The 20,090-nt window shown below is 41.1% G+C and overlaps 1 protein-coding gene and 1 pseudogene across 5 annotated transcripts in view; both read left to right on the top strand.

The window, feature by feature from the left end:
- The first annotated feature begins 1,000 nt into the window (after positions 1–1,000).
- LOC124392652 overlaps positions 1,001–20,090 on the top strand; it is a 31,126-nt gene continuing 12,036 nt past the window's right edge. For 4 of the 5 annotated variants that reach the window (XM_046859819.1, XM_046859818.1, XM_046859817.1 and 1 more), the window contains exons 1-2: positions 1,001–2,752; positions 4,209–5,047. In XM_046859819.1, coding sequence (XP_046715775.1) covers positions 1,796–2,752; positions 4,209–4,604 — 1,353 coding nt within the window. In that variant the 5' untranslated portion in view covers positions 1,001–1,795 and the 3' untranslated portion in view covers positions 4,605–5,047. Of the gene's footprint in view, positions 2,753–4,208; positions 5,048–5,120; positions 5,729–20,090 lie in introns of those variants that run through there. The other variant, XM_046859821.1, reaches the window with a different exon arrangement.
- Positions 4,768–18,808, top strand: LOC124392576 (annotated as a pseudogene).

Below are 20,090 nucleotides of genomic sequence, written 5' to 3'. Positions count from 1 at the left end.
GGGATGTACAAGTCTTATATCTCATGATATCCCACTCTTAGATGATATCCCTGTGCGGCAGCGACATCGCGGGTACCTCCTCTGAGTATGAGGTTGTTCGAGCCCACATCAATCAGCTGCTGGAGTCTCAGGTAATTAGGGAAAGTTGCAGCCCATATGCCTCCCCAATTGTCTTGGTAAAAAAAAAGGATGGTAGTCTACGCTATGCTGACTACCGCCAGTTAAACGCCAAGACCAGGAGGGATGCATTTCCTTTGCCTCGGATTGAGGAGTCGCTGGATGCGTTGACGGGGGCCTGTTGGTTTTCCACTATGGATCTAGCTAGTGGTTATAACCAGGTCCCTGTCACAGAGGGGGATAAGCCAAAGACCGCTTTTTGCACCCCATTTGGCCTGTTTGAATGGAATCGTATGCCTTTTGGGTTGTGCAATGCCCCCTCTACCTTCCAGCGACTTATGGAGAGGGTATTTGGGGACCAACAGTGTCAGTCCTTACTTTTATATCTAGACGATATCGTGGTGTTCTCCACCTCAATTACTCAACATTTGGAGAGGTTGGAGGTTGTTTTAAGCCGTCTGGAGCAGGAAGGGTTAAAGGCTAGGCTAGAGAAGTGCGCCTTTCTTCAGCAAGAGGTGAAATATTTGGGTCATGTTATCTCTTCCAGGGGTGTGGCAACTGACCCTAGTAAGATCGAGGCTGTGGCCCAGTGGCCCCGTCCCTCTAGCATTACAGAGTTAAGATCCTTTCTGGGTTTTTCCAGCTACTATCGGCGGTTTGTGGAGGGTTTGCCAAGTTGGCTGCCCCACTGCATAAGCTGGTGGGGAATTTGCTGGTGTAAAGGGTAAGCAGAAAGTAGGAGTTTTGCTAGTGCCTGGAGTGAAAACTGTCAGGTGAGCTTTGAGGGGTTAAAGGAGAAACTGACTACCGCCCCAGTACTTGCGTGTCGATTTCTCTAAACCGTTTATTCTGTAGGTGGACGCCAGTTATCAAGGGTTAGGGGCAGTCCTTTCCCAGGAAACTGAAGGTAAGGTAGGACCAGTGGCATATCCTAGTCGCAGTTTAAGGCCCACTGAGCGCAACATGTCAAATTATAGCTCTATGAAGTTGGAGTTTGTTGCACTCAAGTGGGCCATGACGGAGAAATTCTGTGAATATCTGTTGGGTAATAAGTGTGTGGTATTCACGGATAATAATCCCCTTAGCCATCTGACCTCTGCAAAGTTGGGGGCGACTGAGCAGCGTTGGGCTTCTCAGCTGGCGGCTTTCTATTTTGAGATCAAGTATCGCTCTGGTAAGAGTAATAGAAATGCAGATGCGCCGTCACGGAGGGATCACCTGGAACCTGGTGGGTTGGATGGGTTGACCCCCGGCACTGCAATTCCTGAGTCTTTGCGGTCATTAGCTAGGGTAGATTCTGTGGGTATAGCGACCCAGTGTATGGTCTCTACACTTCCTGGTTATTCTGCTGGTGACTTGCGTTCTTTGCAGGCAGCTGATCCAGTTATTTGGGAAGTGTTGCGATTTTGGACACAAGGAAATCGCCCAGGACCTAATGAGCGGTGCCAAATGACTAAGGCAGCCTTAACCTTGCTCCGCCAGTGGGATCGGTTGAGGGAGTTAGATGGTATGCTGTATCGTCGGGTTCACTGCCCTAATGGTAAGGAAGAGATGTTGCAATTGGTTTTGCCTGCTGCCTTGAGACCAGAGGTGTTAAGGCAGTTGCATCAGCAACATGGACACCAGGGCAGGATGGAATTAGTGCAACAGAGGTGTTATTGGCCGGGTTTGTCCTCGGATGTGGCAAGTTGGTGTCACGAGTGTGACCAAAGACACCCAGCCACTGGCTCAGACTTTTATGGGGCGGTTAATGTCATCTAGGCCAAATGACATCTTGGCAGTGGACTTCACAGTGTTAGAGCCCACAAGCTCTGGCATCAAAAACGTTTTGGTGATGACTGACGTTTTCAGTAAGTATACCCTTGCTGTTCCAACGAGGGATCAGCGAGCGGAGACGGTGGCACAAGCCCTGGTGACCGAATGGTTTTACAGGTTCGGTGTTCTGGGCCGTCTCCACTCGGACCAGGGTCGAAATTTTGAGTCTTTGTTGATACGTCAGTTATGTGAGCTTTATGGTGTGGTGAAGTCTCGTACTACCCCCTATCACCCGGCCGGCAACGGCCAGTGTGAACGCTTTAACCGCACTTTACATAATCTGTTGCGTACTCTGCCAGTGTCCAGGAAACGAGACTGGGTAGCGTGTCTTCCCCAGGTAGTGTTCAGTTATAATAGCACAGGGGAATCGCCACACTTCTTGATGTTTGGACAGGAGCCACGATTGCCCGTAGATTTTCTGTTGGGGAGAGAACCACAGCTAAGGGAGGGTAGTGTGCATGACTGGGTCTTGGAACATCAAACGAGGCTCCAGGTGGCCTTTGCAGGTGCACGGGAACGGTTGCAGGTCATGGCTGATAGGCGCAAGGCCAATCATGATCAGCACGTCCGAGATGAACCACTGGTGGAGGGTCAACTGGTGTACCTCCGTGATTATGGGGTAAGGGGCCGCCATAAAATCCAGGACTTGTGGAGCCCAGTGGTCTATAAAGTGACAAGGGCACCCAAGGAAGGTGGTGTAGTGTACACCATTGCGCCTGTAGATGACCTGACCAAGGTAAGGAACGTGCATCGTTCACTGCTAAAGAGAAGAGTCTGTAAGGACACAGTTGGTACTAACCATGGCAGTCCTTTACCTGACATCTCCAGCACCACCACACTGAGCACTGGAGCCCCTCAGGGCTGTGTGCTCAGTCCACTGCTGTTCACTCTGCTGACTCACGACTGTGCTCCAATGCACAGCTCGAATCATATCATCAAGTTTGCTGATGACACGACCGTGGTGGGTCTAATCAGCAAGAACGACGAGTCAGCATACAGAGAGGAGGTGCAACGGCTAACAGCCTGGTGTGGAGCCAACAACCTGTCTCTGAACGTGGACAAAACCAAAGAGATGGTTGTTGACTTCAGAAGAGCACAGAGTGACCATTCTCCACTGTTCATCGATGGATCTTCAGTGGAGATCGTCAAGAGCACCAAATTCCTTGGTGTTCATCTGGCGGATAACCTCACCTGGTCACTTAACACCAGCTCCATCACCAAGAAAGCCCAGCAGCGTCTCTACTTCCTGAGAAGGCTGAGGAAAGCCCATCTCCTCCCCCATCCTGACCATGTTCTATAGAGGGACCATCGAGAGCATCGTGAGCAGCTGCATCACTGCCTGGTTTGGGAATTGCACCGTCTCGGATCGCAAGACCCTACAGAGGATAGTGAGGACAGCTGAGAAGATCATCGAGTCTCTCTCCCTCTATCATGGACATTTACACCACACACTGCATCCATAAGCAAACAGCATTGTGGACGACCACACACACCATCACACACATACTTCACCCTCCTACCATCAGGAAAACGGTTCCGAAGCATTCGGCCGCCACAACAAGACTGTGTAACAGTTTTTCCATAGCCGTCAGGCTCCTGAACAAACATCTGGACTGAACTCTCTCTCTCACACACACACACACACACACACACACACACACACACACTTACACACAACTGGTGACTGATCTGCACAACCGGACTCAACACACATACACTTCACACACCCAGGTCTCAGCACCATTCACACCTCTCATTATAGCATAATGTTTACATGCCGTTTGTTGCTGATCTCCGAACTTGCTCTATTTGCACATTATTCTGTGAATCCATTGGTCACTGTTCACTTTATCTTGATTGCTGCTACCATATTTTTTACACTATTATAGGATTGCAAAATTCTGTTTATATTTGTTTACATTTCTGCTACTGTGCACCTTATCCTGTCACGACAAGTTTTACTGGCGGAGCTACTGCTGCTTTTATTTTTATATTTTGTGTATTTTGTATTGTTCTGCACTGTCTTGTGTTGTCTTTTGCACTGTCTTGTGTTGTCTTTTGCACTGTTTGCACCAGTTGCACACATGCACTTTATGTGGCGAGGATCTTAGTTCCTGGCCCTGTGTTCTTCTGTACTGTGACTGTTGTTTTTATGTTGTTTTATGTAGCACCTGGGTTCAGGAGAAACGTTGTCTCATTTCACTGTATACTGCATCAGCTATATATGGTTGAAATGACAATAAAAGCTTCTTGACTTGACTCTTGACTTGACTGACCCAGTTGTGGGCAGATCCTCGTTAGCTGAGGAAGAGGATGAGGTAGATTTATTAGCTTTGGTCCAAGAACGGGATCAAGTTGATGTCGAATTAAGATTTGGTGGGCTGGCATCTGGGGTGGAACATGGTCCACAGGAGAGGGTGAGTGTTACGGGACCCATTCCTGCTAACTGGCCAGGATTACAGGCTCCAGCTAGGGATATAGCTATGTTGCCGGAGCCACAGCCTGAAGCCCTGGTTAGGGTGGATGAGGGTGCGTTACGCAGGACAAAACGTGCAAATGCGGGCCAACATCCAAATGTACACCATCTTCCCCATTCAGTAGGGGGGACAGGTGAGGGCTCCCAGCAGCAAATGCATGGCATGGTGCCAGGCATTGTTAGGCCATGGGATTAGGTAATCCTGACCCTAGTAGTAGGACAGTCGGGGCGACGATCCGTCAGTGGGGGGGTAGATTGTAGTGGGACGAACTGTGGGTGTCTCTTTAAATTGTCATGAAAGCATCAGTTGTCCAATCAGATACATGCACGACTATATAAAAGGGGACTTTTAATGCACCATGTTGTGTGATCACCGCTTGTGTGTCATTGCCCGAGGCCCGCCCCTTCCTGGTTTAGACTCTTCCTGTCTCACAGGTATGTGCTTGCTAGCAAGTGTGTATCAACGTGTGTGTTTGTGGTAACCAGCTTTATTTGAATTATAGTTTCCAATGTGTAATCTTTCCATGTTGCTCGGTGACTGCTTTTAAACATGAACCCGCCGTAATCCCGTGCCTTCTTGCCGGTTTGATGTCCGTTTGCCTGTGCGGCTGGACTTGTGGTCGAAACGACAATATTAAGGTATGTGTAGCTATCTCTGCTGAGGTTTGTGGTGTTTGGTGGGATGAATAAATGTTCACTTAATCCTTTTTAGGTGGAATAGTTTTAAGAGGAGTCATTCAGTGTGGCCTGCGGGGCAACGTACTTTGATGCTGCTGCTTTGTTTTCTTTGCTAGCTTTGTTTATGATTTGTCTGCTTTGTTTAAGCTGTGTTTAAACTTTGTTTATGCTTCTTTTACGTTTTGTTTATGTCTGTTTTGCGATCTAACACAGAGGCGTGAGCGGGCGCGTGCATTGGTCCTCTCTGTTGGACCAACTCTTCCGCGTCTGTACTTGCTTTATTGTGAAGTTTGCAGTTTGTTTGTTTAGGTTGGTTTTGAATTCATCCACTTAATTTAGTTATTCATTGTCGTATGGTATTTTGTTTTTTTTACTTTGTTTGTTTATGTAAGTTGTCTGATTTGTGATTGTGCTTGTTTGATTCATTGTATATTCATTTAACACTCAACATTCAATTATTATTCTCATTATCATTTCTTTGATTACTATTATTTTTCGCTTTGAGATTTAAATTTGGTTAAGTGTCTTTTGTTATAGGAACCGAGGCTTCAGACAGACGGCTAGTTGGCCTTTGCGTGCGGTGGTGGGACTCTATCACAGGGTGCAGTGAGTTCACGCTTGACCTTACCGTGTGTGTGTGTGTGTGTGTGTGTATGTGTGGTGCGTCTTGTGCACTTGGCGTTATGCTCCTGGCGATATAGTAGCCGCATACTCATTAAGCTAGTTTACCTGCTTTAGGTAAGCCTCGGTTTCCTTTTTGTTTTTATGCCTATTTTATTCCAGCCCATAGTTTTTTTTCCAGCCCATAGTTTTAAGATTAATACCCATATTTATTGTTGAAATAAAACATTTTTTGTATCTTTGGTATCCACGTCTCTTGCCTCTGTTTCTTGAAACCACGTACCTGTGTGTCTTTTGTAGATGATTAATCTATAATAGTGTTCCCTGTTAACAGGGTGGCGTAGTCAGCTGAGTTATAGTTTCTGTCTAATTAACGTCCCGCCACATTAACAACACAACAAATGTTTTGCCTGGAACAGAAGGTGAAGGGTCATTAGTATGTGTGAAATTAAAACACAAGCTGACATATAAAGGTCATTATAAGTATCAGTATGTTGATACTACAAATATTAAACAGGCACCCCATCTGAAGGGAATTATCCAGTTCAAATGCTCGCAGAGGCTAAATGTTTTCCTCTTTTATTTCCCAATGGTTCTTCAACTTATTGTAACAGTCGTGACCAAAGGTTAACACTGTCACGATATTTTAATAATAGATTCTGCATGCAGATGGAAGATTTGCCCAAATTGTTAAATATATTTTATATTTTAGTATTTATTAGAAATAGAACAAGTAAAGTCTACTGTATCAGTAGCATTAAGAAAAGGGAAAGGATTTAATAAGCCTATTCGAAGTGAAATGTTTAAAAGACACGGACTCTTTAAGACAAGTACTAAATTATGATGAGGGATGTAGGTTTTTGAAGCCAATCCTTGGCACTCCATCTTTTTGGCAAGGCGTGCAAAAAGATTTGTTTGCAATAGAGAGATAGTTACGCATTCCTACTTGGTTTAGTTGATTTTCATCTGCTGACATGAGATGGACATCTTTAATGTCAAGCATTTTAAAGCAACAAGGAAGACATGAAACTTTAGAACAACTGGAATGGGCTGATAAATGTGAGCTTTTGCGTCACAATCCTGTTACTGCAGCTCGCATGTTTGATTTTAGGTGCCATTGTTTTTTGAGAGAAGTTCTTATGTCTCCTGTTCAACCTACACTGTAAACCCGGATAAGTTGAATTTACTTAAGAAATTTGAGGAAACTGGTTGCCTTAAAAAAATAAGTAATGTGTAATGAAAACCTAAGTACATTTAACTTAAAATGTTAAGTACATTACACTCAATTCAAAATTGATTCAACTTGACATGTTTTGCCAAGTTAACTCCTTTGCACAATTAATACACTTAATATCTTAAGTATAATGCACCAAATACCTAGTTGTAGCTTACTTATCTTTCTTCCCCTAGTTCAGTTATCATTAAATTACTATTTCAGTTTTTAATCTGGTGCATTATAAATACTTATTCAGATCAAGAAATCAGATGAAACATTTGTTGAAAACACCCCGGTTAGGGGTAAAATGCTTTATTGTGAACATACACATATCGGGTTGTTTTTCTAAAAGCACAACATAAAACTAGGCACCTGGTATCAGGAGCAGTAGTGCAACGATTCAGAACACCACTTAACACTGCAAACTGATTTTCCTCAGTTTTTGGTTTGTTAATCTGAATGAAACCAGACATATCAGTGCCAATCCAATAACATAAAATAGAAAAAGTGCATAACAGTGCAAACACAACATTTTCCTAAAAGAACAACAACAAAAAAAATTAGGCACCTGTATCTGAAGCAGTAGTGCAATGAGTTAGAACAGCACTTTACACTGCAAACTGGCTTTTTCGCAGTTTTGGGTTTGTTAATCTGAATGAAACTAGATATATCAGTGCCAATCCAAAAACAAAATATAAAAAGGGCATATCAGTGCAAACAAGTCACTTTTCTAAAAGAACAAACAATATTTCTCATATCTGGAGAAATAGTGTAACAACACCTCTTTATACTGTAAGTTGGTTTTTCAGAGTCTGAATTTTGGGTGCCAGCTCACTTTTACCCAGGTTCAACATCACCTGCTGAACAAAGCAAAAAGTGTTTTTCATGTATTTGGGATAGTCCAGGTGCAGGGCATATATCAGTCCAAAAAGGACACAGAAGGCCTGAGGAAGGTTGGCCAGGTCATCCATCACCACATTCCCTTCCAAGATGATTCCCACTTTGGACGGGTTCAGCTTAAGGTTCTCTTCACCGATGAAAAGCAATCCCACTGGAGTTTGCCTGTACAAGTCATTGTCAGCTGTGTCCTTACAGAGAAACAAATGTACAATCGTGTGTTAGTTAGCACATACATTTTCGAAATGTTAACAATAAAAATACCCTAAGAGGAAACACTGTACACTGACATATAGTAAAAGACACTCTCTTCATACAAGATATGAGGCCTGGCTTGTTCAGCTTCCTTTTCACTGTACAATTACAGCAACATTTTTAATGTTAACTGAACCCATATTTTTTCAGCCAAGTTTTTTCAGTTAATTTCATGCCACTGATTAAACATACAGACAATTTTATGGTAAAAATAAAATAAAAAAAGTCCAAGTCTGAAATACTGAATAAATCTGTAGCACATAGTCCTGATTAATGGTTTGAAAATAAAATAAAACAAAGAACATGCATCTGCAACATTTATAAAAAAATGAATTTGCTTACAAAGCAGGTCTTGAAGAAAGCAGAAGGATCATCGCCCAAGATGACCGGAAGTCCCCGAAGACAAAGGCATCTGACGTCAGTTGGCTCAGTTGTCTAGACAATAGTCGACATTGAATAAATCACTTTATACTGACTGTAATTTACAAGTAATGAAAAGAAGAGATTAGGAAAAAATAAACTGGAAATAGGAGATACAATTATGAGAATAGAGAATGCAGAGGTAAAAAAAAAAATCTTTATAAAAAGGAAAAGCTTCATAGGAAAACAGGACTGATGTAGATATGTTAACTTACCTTTGTCTGGCATAAAAGTTCAGCCAAAAGCTGACCAGTAAGGCCTTTCTTCTTTTTGAAGAGGTCCATGAGGCTTGGAGACAAATGGTCAAGTGCATCCAAGAAGTTTTCTCTGAGATTTTTCCTACCACTCTGCCAAATTCATAGGAAACCTAAAACATGGCAAGCAATGCATCAGTTAATGTTCACACTGTTTTAATCTGACACACTCAACACTATATATGTAGACACTTAACACAAACCTGATTTTCTGTAAAAAGAGCTGGCCAACGATGCACAAGCTGGCTGATGGCAGGCTTCTCTTTGACAATTTCCTTTCTGTGAAAAGCAAACGTCACATCCATCTCTTTCTTAACCAGGGATTCCTTTGGCTTTGTTTTCATCATTTCATTGACCAGAACCTCACGAGCTACTTCCATGTTCTGGTCATTCATCCCCTCTGGAAAATCAGGCAGGAAATTTATTTCCCCTTTCTTTGGCTTCTTGATCTGTGTCTTGGGAGGCTCGCCATTTGTAGTGTCACTTCCTCGCTTGCCACCATTGACAGTTACATCAAGTCGACCCAGCTGCCGCATTTTGGTTCTATAATTACCCATTTTGAACTTAAGGCTATTCTTCCAACCGTTCCAGCCAGAGGGTGACCCGGTTTCTTTAAGGCATGGGTGTGTTTGCACTAAAGCCTTAGCAACAGTCTCAAAATCTTCTTTCGTTGGGTATGCTTTAAATGCATACATGGTCTCAGCCAATTTCTCGAGTATGTCATGCTTTAGTTCTTTTGTGACTTTAAGAAAGGATGCATCCCTGAGATACTGCAGGTTACCTTGGCGTAGTCTATACTCTACATCAACTTGAAATTTGGGAATTTCAAATACCTCTGGCCACTGAAAACTTCGATCCAAAGAGATGGACAGGATCTCGGTGTCTGCCTGGCTGCCTGTGTCACTACATAATTCAGAACCTCCAGGGACTGGTACAAGCTCAATGATAGGGATGATTTTGATCGTTGGTTTATCTGGGAGCTCAGACAAGTCTGTAAGGTTGCATAATTCATTATTAAATTCAGGATCTTGGTACTGTAAGGTAAAATTGTAGTTTGTTTGGAGAGTGCCTTTGAGCCAGCTAATCAAATCTTCAAGTATGTATGGTCGAGGGTTCATTGTCATCTTTCTTATATCTCCTCGGAGACGATAACTCGCATTGTTAATTTCTGTTCCATGGCCATCTGGGGGGAAAAAATGACAGACAGCTGTTTAACAAATTACAAATCGTCTCAGTGTCACCATAAGCTCTCCTTGTACCCTGTATGCTGATAATGGGAGGACATCATTTAAATCTGACATCTTCAACACACACATAGAAGTAACACTATCACAATGAAGTTGGTAAGATCTCAAATGCTCCCTGTACCATGCAGCCAATTTGTGACAGACAAATAGAATCTCTACATTAACTGCAACAATCTTGTGAATCTGGACGAATGCGGGGAGACCAGAGCATGACCCAGAAGACAGTATCATGCCTGGATGATACTTGATTCCATCTACACTGACAGATGCCGCTTCAAGCACCGACTCTAGTGTTGTAAAGTTTTGAGCAATTGCTGTCTGCACACAGTGAGGGAAGGTGGCAAGCAAAACTGGAGTAACCTTTGACATCTCAACTGATGGTCTGAAAATGAGCTACAATCGAGATGGTAACTGACTGCCTTCTGGTGTTTTGTAGCAAGTGTCATGGCAACATTTTTAAAGTTCTGAGCAGTGCGAATTACCCTCTTAAAGAATTTATGCTTCCCCTCGAACCGCATTGTCCAAACCTCAGACAGGGGACCAAATTTTCTTACAAGCTGAGGATAATGTTCCACAAAGTGATGTTTTGGCCTTAAACGAAAATCTGGAAATGTTGACTGCAGCAAGCGCCTGTGCTCTGCTATCTTACAGTCCAGAAAGTTAAGTGTCTCTTCTGTATGCTTTGGTGCTACAGCTAGCTCAGTAATATCTTTGAGAAGCATGAGAATTTCCCAAGTGTTGTCACCCTCAGGGACACTGTGACCAATAAGAAATGGAAGGAGCCTTATGAGACACCAGTTCTCATGGCCATTTCCACCAATGGTCCCTTTACTGGAAAATTCCTTTCCAATAACCTGAGGTCGATCTGTTTTGTCACTAAATGAGTACTCAAAATACCTAATGGCCTGATTCAGCATATCTAGGGTGAAATAAGTCTTGCCTATCAGGTCTGTAAGGCACAGGGACAATTCAACTGGAACAATACCTTCCAAAATATCATGCAAGATGTCAGGAGGGTACCCACTGACCACATGAAAGTGCTCAAGATTCTCAGTTAAAGGACATGCTCCTTTCACACCATAAGCTCGAATCATTCCTTGGTCCTCTCTCATCTCCTGCACCTGCCTGTCATGGGACTCTTTGTCTCGGAGTTGAAAGAAACCAGAACATACCTCTTGTTGTTGAGTGTCTCTACTGCTTGCCAAACAGAATCTGCAGAATTTGTCGACAGTAAAACTCTCCAGGAAACCTGCAAGAGAGTGGGCAGCAAGATTGTCAGCTGCAACATACAAGACTGTACCTTTCACACTGGCACCTAGTTGCTCCAGGTAAATGCCATTCTGCTCCAATAATTTTAGATCATAGATCAGAGGTTGGAAAACTTTTGCATAACCACACTCCTTGACTGTGGAGGTATTGCACAGTAAAGCAAGTTGGATAGAGCTGAGGGTTGACCGATATTTTGAAGGTATGTTTGCAATAACCCAGTATACTGCACACATCTTGTGTTTTAGCTTTGATGTTCCAAGAGGATTGGCGACTTCAAAGTCATCAATGTAAAGTACAAGAGCAATTGTGAACTCATCTTTTGCAAGAAATGGATTTTCAGTAAAGTATTGCCCATCAGCATATGATCTGAATTCCTGAGGGACATGTACTTTTTCTGACATAGCTTTGTCTAAAACATCAGTTTTGTTAAGCAACTTCTGTAGCATAGGAACAATGGGAACATATGCAAGAGTTTTTTTGCCTTTCTCCACAACATATTCAATTGGATTTACCAGTGGAAACTCTCTATGCACATAGGCTGCTCTTTTTTTGGCAGTTCCTAAAGGTCCATCTTTGGAACAATGTGTCATCATGTTACTTTCTGACACAGCACTGATCATCTCTTTAATAACAGTCTCATCCATGTCAGCACAATATTTGTTTAATATGCCCCTGACTCTGTGTTGTACAAGTGGTTGTGAGAGCTTATTGATTTGACAGAGCTGCTCTATCACATCTTGCACTGCACTCTCTGGTATGTGCAAAACAGTGTGCATCTTTAGTAGTAAAGATGCCAAGTTGTGCTCAAGCTGTTTTTCTAAATCGTGCAGATCACATTCTGTTACCTCATTTAACTCTTCTGTGTCCTCAATATCATTAGCATCTGACATCTGCTCTTGTGAAGCATTACTGTCATGGCTTATAATATTGTCACCAACAATTTCTGATTTAAACCTCTTTGAGATCTGTTGTTTGTGTACTTTACTCTTGTGTGCTTTGAATGTGGAGTAAACACTGCTTTCAAAATTACAGTCTTCATAAGGGCATCTGACTTTATGATTTACTTTTAGATGTGCACGATGCAGGTGAGTGAGAAAGTCACTCTCTGAACAAGACTCTGTAAATCCACACGACAGACAACTAAACTTAGTTGGTATATCTGTACTTTGTTGCTGATCTGGAGTTTTTGTGTGAATGCGGGACAGGTGAACTTTTAGTGCATTTAATGATTTAAATGTGCACAGACATTCCTGATGTAAACAAGGAAAAGGCTCGGTTTTGGTATAACCTCCGTGTTTTAGCCTGTAATGTTTAAACAATTGTGCTCTTTTTTTACATCTAAAAGGACAATACTTGCACTTCCAAACCATTATTTAATCTGTTTCTTTAGACTTAATTCTTAGAATTTCTCTTTATTTTCCCTCAAATGAGCAAACATTAACAACATTTACCTTATGAAAACAGACTGGAAAAATCTGAACACTGACATGACATTTATTATTTTGCTAGTTTACGGCGAATTGGCTTTATTATAGGGCATTTTAAGTCACATACACATATTCGCTTACGTTGTCTTAAAGGAACTTACCAGATACAATAGGCCGTGGTAAGCCGCGTGAAACAGCCGCACGTGTTCCCGCTATCTTCTTGGAAAAAAACGCCGCTTGCAGCCGGCCAGGTGAAAGCCTAAAGGCAGTGAAACTGGTTAAAATCGTGTTTTTACTGCACGCGATCAGCAACTCGCGTGAGAAAGTGATCTAGCGTTAGATATCGATTAGTTGTGGATAAAAAGCCAACGAACCGGTAAATGTTCAAAAAAAATTTCACTGCAGCCCCAAAACCCCTCCCCCCACAGTTAGCTAAATATACGTTACACAGGTAAGTTAGCCAGTGTCTCAAAATGCCCGTTGAAATGGCAAAAGTTAAAATGAGGTTTTTACAACTCTCGGAGTTATACTCACATTCCAGTTCCTCGCCAGCAGTGCCTGAATCCACACAACTGCAACAAAGACAGAAAACTTCGACTCAGTACGTGGCTGAAATCAGTTTTGAACTGTTTTTGTTTTGTATTATATGTCTGTATGTATTTGTGTGTAAGAGCAAGCTGCTCTTCAAATAAGGGAAAACACACACACTGATACCTTGAGCAACTGCTCATTACTAATAGACAGTTGTCACAACTGGAAAGAAGAGGTGTGGTCTGTTCAATAACTTTTCAATTTAAGCTCATTGTACTTCAAATTATTTGCACATTGGACTATGCCAACAAATTAGTAGAATATACTTAAAATTATAAAGTGCTGTCATCAAACTTTTTTGTTTTAGTGTATTATGCTTGAATATTTAAGTAGAAACTAAATCCGGGCTAACAGTGTAGAGGAGAAATTGTAGATGATTTTTACAGGGTTGAATTTCAGCAGCGTGGTTCTCCACATGTTCATTGTTTGTTTTGGATTAAAAATGCCACACAGATGGATACAAATTCTGATGAAGTTGTTGAGTTTGTTGACACACATGTTACATGTGAGGTTTCTAGTGAAAATAAGGAATTGCACAATATTGTTACATCAGTGCAACTTCACAGTAAACACCATTCACAAACATGAAAAAAGAAAAATACAGTTTGTCGTTTTAATTTTCCTAAACCACCAACAAGCAGAACTTTTATTTGTCGAAGAAAAGTGGAAGATGAGTCTGAGAAAGAAGGATCTGGTGAAAGTACATGTGAAAATAACCAAATGAAGGCGGATTATGCTCGGAATATAACATCAGCAGTTAAAACAGCTGTTTTAGAAGAGGTTTGTTTGAAAGTGTAGGAATAAATCAGGATTTATTTGAAACGGCATATAGGCGTGTAAATAATACCGCACATAGTGTTGAAACGGCAATTAAATGAAGCGTGGGTTAATCAGTATAATAAATTTGCTCTTTTATGCTGGAATGCCAATCTGGATATTCAGTATGTAACTGATGCTTATGCATGTATTGTTTATATAATTTCCTACATTTCAAAATCTGAAAGGGAAATGGGTTTATTAATTAGCAAATGCTCAACTCAGGGTAATGTTGATGCCAAACAAGCTTTAAAAAAATGAGGCAGTGTGTACTTGCATAATCGTGAAGTTAGTGCACAAGAGGCAGTGTATAGGTTGACAAATAAAGGAGTGTTCCAGAAATGTTCAGTTCATTCCCACGGGTGATGATTCAGTTCGTATGAGTTTACCGTTGCAAGTTCTACACAAGTTGCAGTCGCAAACTTTAAGAAGTGAAGAGATGTGGATGACAAGTTTGGTTGATCATTACAAGAATAGACCACGTCAGAGTGTTTTTGATGATATGTGCTTAGCCACAGTGTCTGAGTATCGTATTACATCTAAAGGTCAGTCTCCCAATGAAATGACATTAGATAATAATCTTGGTTTCATTGGTAAAAGAAAACGTACTCAGCCTGCAGTTGTTCGTTATGCACGATTTTCAGTGAATAAGAGTCCTGAAAAGTTTTACCAAAGTTTACTGCAATTGTTTTCTCCTTATCGTGCAGATACAGAACTAAAACCAGAGGGATATACTACCTATGAACACTTTTATAAAGAAGGTGACATTTGTTTAGGTAATGGATTAGTAGAATTGGTTCAAAATGTAGTCAATAAAAACAGAGCATTATTTGAAAAGGATGCAGACGTGTTGGATACCGCACACAATACTGTTAATACTGAGGGCATATTAGAAAGTGCATGGTGTTCCCTTTGTCCTGAGCAGCAAGGTGATCATTTAGAATGTAAACAGGTTAGACGTGAGATTGTCCAAAAAGATGATAATGAATGTATTCCAGATTTGACAGATAAAAACGATCAAGTTACACAGTTACACAAAAAGAAAATAGTTTGAGTCGTGTTGAAGGGTTAAGCATCATTCGTTCCTTAAACAAAACCCAGATGGCTGTTTTTAATAAAATAGGACAGTGGTGTTGGTTAAAATTAGAGGAGAAAACACAAAACCATTTCATTTGTTTATTACTGGTGGTGCAGGAACAGGCAAAACTCATTTAATTGAAGCCATAAAATGAGTCTTCACGACTATTGTCTCAGATTTCTTTGAATCCAGATGATATTTGTGTTGCTTTAACAGCACCAACAGGCATTGCAGCATACAATTTAAAGGCTGCAACAATTCACAACACATTTAGTATTGACACTAATGTAAAGTTGCCATACACACCGTTGGGTGAGGACAAATTAAATTCTAATCATAGACGAAATATCTATGGTTGATCATAAATTATTGGCATATATACATGGAAGATTACGTGAAATTAAACAGAGTGGAGATTTGTCTGCTTTTGGTGATGAGTGTAATTGCTGTTGGGAACTTTTTCCAATTGCCTCCTGTGAATGGAAAATCAGTGTATGTGGATGTAGCTGAAATGAGTTTATGGAGATGTTTTAGTGTTGTTGAACTCACACAGGTTGTTAGACAAAAGGACAGTCATTTTGCTGAAATGTTAAATGCGGGGAAAACGAAAGAACTGGTGGTGGATTTCCGTAGGCACAAACAAACTATCACCAGTGAACATTTAGGGAAAGGACATTGTGAGAGTGGACTCTTACAAATACCTGGGTGTTCACCTAAACTACAAACTGGACTGGACAAACACTGAGGCAATCTACAAGAAAGGGCAGAGCAGACTCTTTCTGCTGAGGAGACTAAGGTATTTTGGAGTACAGGGAGAGCTACTGAAGACCTTTTTTGACTCTGTGGTGGCCTCAGCCATATTCTATGGAGTGGTCTGCTGGGGCAGCAGCATATCTACTGCAGACAGGAAGAGACTAGACAAGCTGATCAGGAAGGCCAGCTCAGTCCTGGGGATTCCCCTGGACACTGTACAGGAGGTGGGAGAAAGGAGGATGGTAGCAAAACTATCATCATTGCTGCAGAACGCCTCCCACCCCCTGTATGAAACCGTTACATCGCTGAGCAGCTCCTTCAGTGACAGACTGATACATCCTAAGTGTCTGAAGGAGCGATACAGAAGGTCTTTTCTCCCTGCTGCTATTAGACTGTACAACCAAAGCTGCTCCCAGTAAAACCAGTCACCACCATACAACACTGCTATTACTTTTTAAGCTGTGCAATAACATTATCTGTGTGCAATATTACATGAATCAGGTACAATATTATGTGCAATATTACCCGCAATTTACGTGCAATACTACCTTAAAATATGACTTGAAAAGCGTACTTTCGTTTTTTCCTATTTGTATTTATACATTGTACTGTGTATATACTGTTATTGTAGTATATGTATATTATTTTTCATATATTTGCATTTATTTTTATTTTTGTTTATTATTATTATTTGTTTTTATTTCTGTTTTTATTTTTTGTATATTCTTTTTTTATATATTTGCATCTATTTTTATTTCTCTGTCTTGCTGCTGTAACATAGAAATTTCCCCACTGTGGGACAAATAAAGTTTATCTTATCTTATCTTATCTTAAACAGGTTAAGGCAAAGAAGCAAAACAACTGCACTAAACAAAGATGATTTAATCATATCATGCTGTGACAAGGTTGAGGAAGATAATGGATCTTTGCACGTTAATGCTACAAATGATCATGTTCATATGCACAACTTGAAGCAGGTGATAAAAATGTTCCCGGAAATTGAAACGATAGAGGCAGAGGATTATGCACGGAGTAAAAAAAACAGGCAAAATAGAATTAATAGCTGGTCATCATTTAAAGGTTCATAACACATATTTGCCAGAAAAGTTACTTTTAGGCAGAGATGCTCGTGTTCTGTTAATTATAAACGTAGATGTTGATGTATTAGTTAATGGTGTTTGTGGTGTAGTTACTCATATCGTACGTTCATCTAAATGTAGCAGAATGGTCTGATGTCATCTAGTCAGCTGAGGCTGATTATGCTTATTTAAATCCCTATAAAGTTGTTTCGGTTTGTGTTGTGGGTGCGTTTGCTCTTTGTCCGCGAGCGAGCCGGTGTACCTCTGGGTTTACGTGCGGATAGTGGCAGCGGTGGACTGAGGAGCTTTGTGGGGAAGCCGCTAAGTGGTTAGGAAGACGTGCTTATTAAAAGTCTGCATCCGTGCCTCGTGAGTCGCCGTACAGGTGCGGGTCAATGTGCAAGGGACGTTACAGTGGGCTGCTGTAGTGGGCTGCTGTAGTGGGCTTTCCGCTTGCTGTGTGGCTTTCCTGCGCTATGTGCATCGTTTACACCACTTTGATGTTGGCTTGACTGTCTGCTTTTTCCGACTGCAGCTGCTCCGCGCTACATCTGTGCTCTGCTTTGCCTGCTTCGCTCTGTGTTGTCTGCTTCGCTGGGTTCAGTTGGACATTGTTAATTTACGTTCCTGTTCTCTGGAGCTCCGTGTTACTTCCATTTGGCACCAGCTGATTAATATTTTGCTGCTCCCGTATGCTAACAGTTTCTTGTTGCAGTATTTAACTACCTGCAGGATCAGCTGGACCGGGGGCATGGTGCTTATTTACAATGGTAGTGTGAGTAACTGATTTAAAAGTGGCGTGTTACAGGGTAGTCATTACCTGATACTTTGTGTTGTGATTTAATCATTTATTTTTGCATTAGCTTTATTCTTTTGTTTATTATTTTCCTAACTTTATCGGGTTGAGGTTTCCCTACTGTAATGGGAATCCATTTCTTTTGGTTTCTATTCTTTTTATTAGTTTGAATTTGTGGTATAATGTTCTTTTGTTTTTATTAATTAATGTAGTTATTTTCTAATTTCTATTGTGATCTGTTAAGTGCCTTTCCTCTGTTCGCGTGCCTCTGTACGAATCGAGTGACGAGCAGTTTTTGGGCTGTTGACTGTGTCGAGAGCCAGGCTGTTGTAATGCGATGCTTGTTTTAATTTGTGTTTTAAATTACTTTTCTGTCTTCTCTTTTGCCTTCAGGAGTGGGGTGGCCAGTGGCAGCAGATTAGCATCTTGTGGTGGTGGGTTCCTTACCTGATTGCAGTGCAGTGTTCACAGTGAGGTGTGGTGTGCTGTGGTGCGTGTGTGCACGTGTGAGTGTTCTCTCTGCTTAGGACCCTGTGTGCTCTCTGCTTAGGACATCAGGCCTTCTCCCACCCTGAAGTGTTTGTCTTCTTTTCTGTTTTTACTATTTGATGTAGTGAATAAAATTTGAAGTTATTTTAAATAAAGTTTTTGTTATTCACTCAACTCTGGTCTGATACCTGACCCAGTCGCGACCAACCTGTGTGCCTTAAGGTTGAGGGCAGTCCCGGAAATAGCCCCCGGGTGGCGTAGTCGGTACAAATTATTAGTTGGTAATGCCACAGTTGGTGTAGCCGGTAGAAATTGAGTTGGCACCGCCACATTAAGATAAGTTAACTGAAACTGTGTACATTCAGTTTGATGATAGTCATGTGGGATTGAAAAGACAAAAACAGAGTTAATTTGAGGCAGCAAAATTGCTCCATTCTACACCTATATATGTAGAAGAGGAAAACGTTTGTACGAAAGCTGGTTTTCAGCGTCAATTTCCTTTAAAACTAGCATGGGCATGCACAGTACATAAAGTTCAGGGTTTAATTGTTGATACTGCTGTCGTTAGTTTAAAGTGTTTGTACCTGGTCAGGTTTATGTAGCTTTGAGCCGGGTAAGGAGTTTCTCAGGGTTAACAATTAAAGACTTTAGTGAAAAGGCCATTTTCTGTAATGATCAGATTTGTGAAGCTCTTCAAGAAATGCCATCTTTTATGGCACATGATGAATCATTGGTGACAGTACAAGATAGTTCCTTTTCTGTGTTTATACTGAATGTACAGAGTTTGCGTTGCCATAAAGAGGATTTAAATGTGTCTATTCAACATGTATTGCTGTAACTGAAACATGGCTGCCAGAACACTATCTGCCTGAAAGTGTACATTTAGAAAACTACAACTTTGTGTGTATTCCTCGTTGTGTTACATACACAAGTAAATGTCCTAATTTCAATGATTTGAAACTACAACAACATGGTGGAGTTGGAGTTTATACAACATGTGGAGTGCCAAACACTAATATAACAATTCCAAATCTTAATTTAGAATGCCCGTTGACACATTTTCCTGCAAATGATATTTTGCTTGGTGTTATTTATAGACCACAAACATACCCTTTGTGTAGTTTTAAAGAAAATATGGGCAGGTTCATTGATCAGCTGCCTTCAATTTCAAATAACATTGTGCTTGTGGGAGACTTTAATAATGATGCATTAAAGTCTAATTCTACAGTTGTGTTCAAAATTATTCAACCCCCAATGCTGTAAATGGTTTTAGGGAATTTAGTGTACATTTGTAATTGTATTCAGAATGAAATCCTACAAGGACTTTTTAAAGAACCATATGCAACTAAAATGACATCAATTAGTTTTGTAATACAGTCGTAAATGTTTCTTTTGTGAATTCTTCATTGACAATTATTCAACCCCTTAAAGACTACCACTCTGAAGAACAGAGGTTCAATAAAGTGTTTTCAATCAGGTATTGAAAACACCTGTGATATCAGGGAGCAGCAATAAAGCCTAATAAGCACCAATTAGGCAGCTTTAAAATGACTGTGATACTCAGCTCCTTCTAGACATTTACTGGTGTGGTTACAAACATGGTGAGGTCAAGAGAATGGTCCAGGAAGACAAGAGAACAGGTGATTACTCTTCACAGGAAGGGCAATGGCTATAAGAAGATTGCAAAGATGTTAAACATACCAAGAGACACCATAGGAAGCATCATTCGCAAATTCAAGGCAAAGGGCACTGTTGAAACGCTACCTGGTCGTGGCAGAAAGAAGATGCTGACTTCG

This window comes from Silurus meridionalis, chromosome 10 (genome assembly GCF_014805685.1).
Source record: "Silurus meridionalis isolate SWU-2019-XX chromosome 10, ASM1480568v1, whole genome shotgun sequence".
In the NCBI taxonomy this organism is placed as follows: domain Eukaryota; kingdom Metazoa; phylum Chordata; class Actinopteri; order Siluriformes; family Siluridae; genus Silurus; species Silurus meridionalis.
The sequence above is the reverse complement of the archived record's forward strand: the minus strand, read 5'-3'. Positions and strand labels throughout refer to the sequence as shown.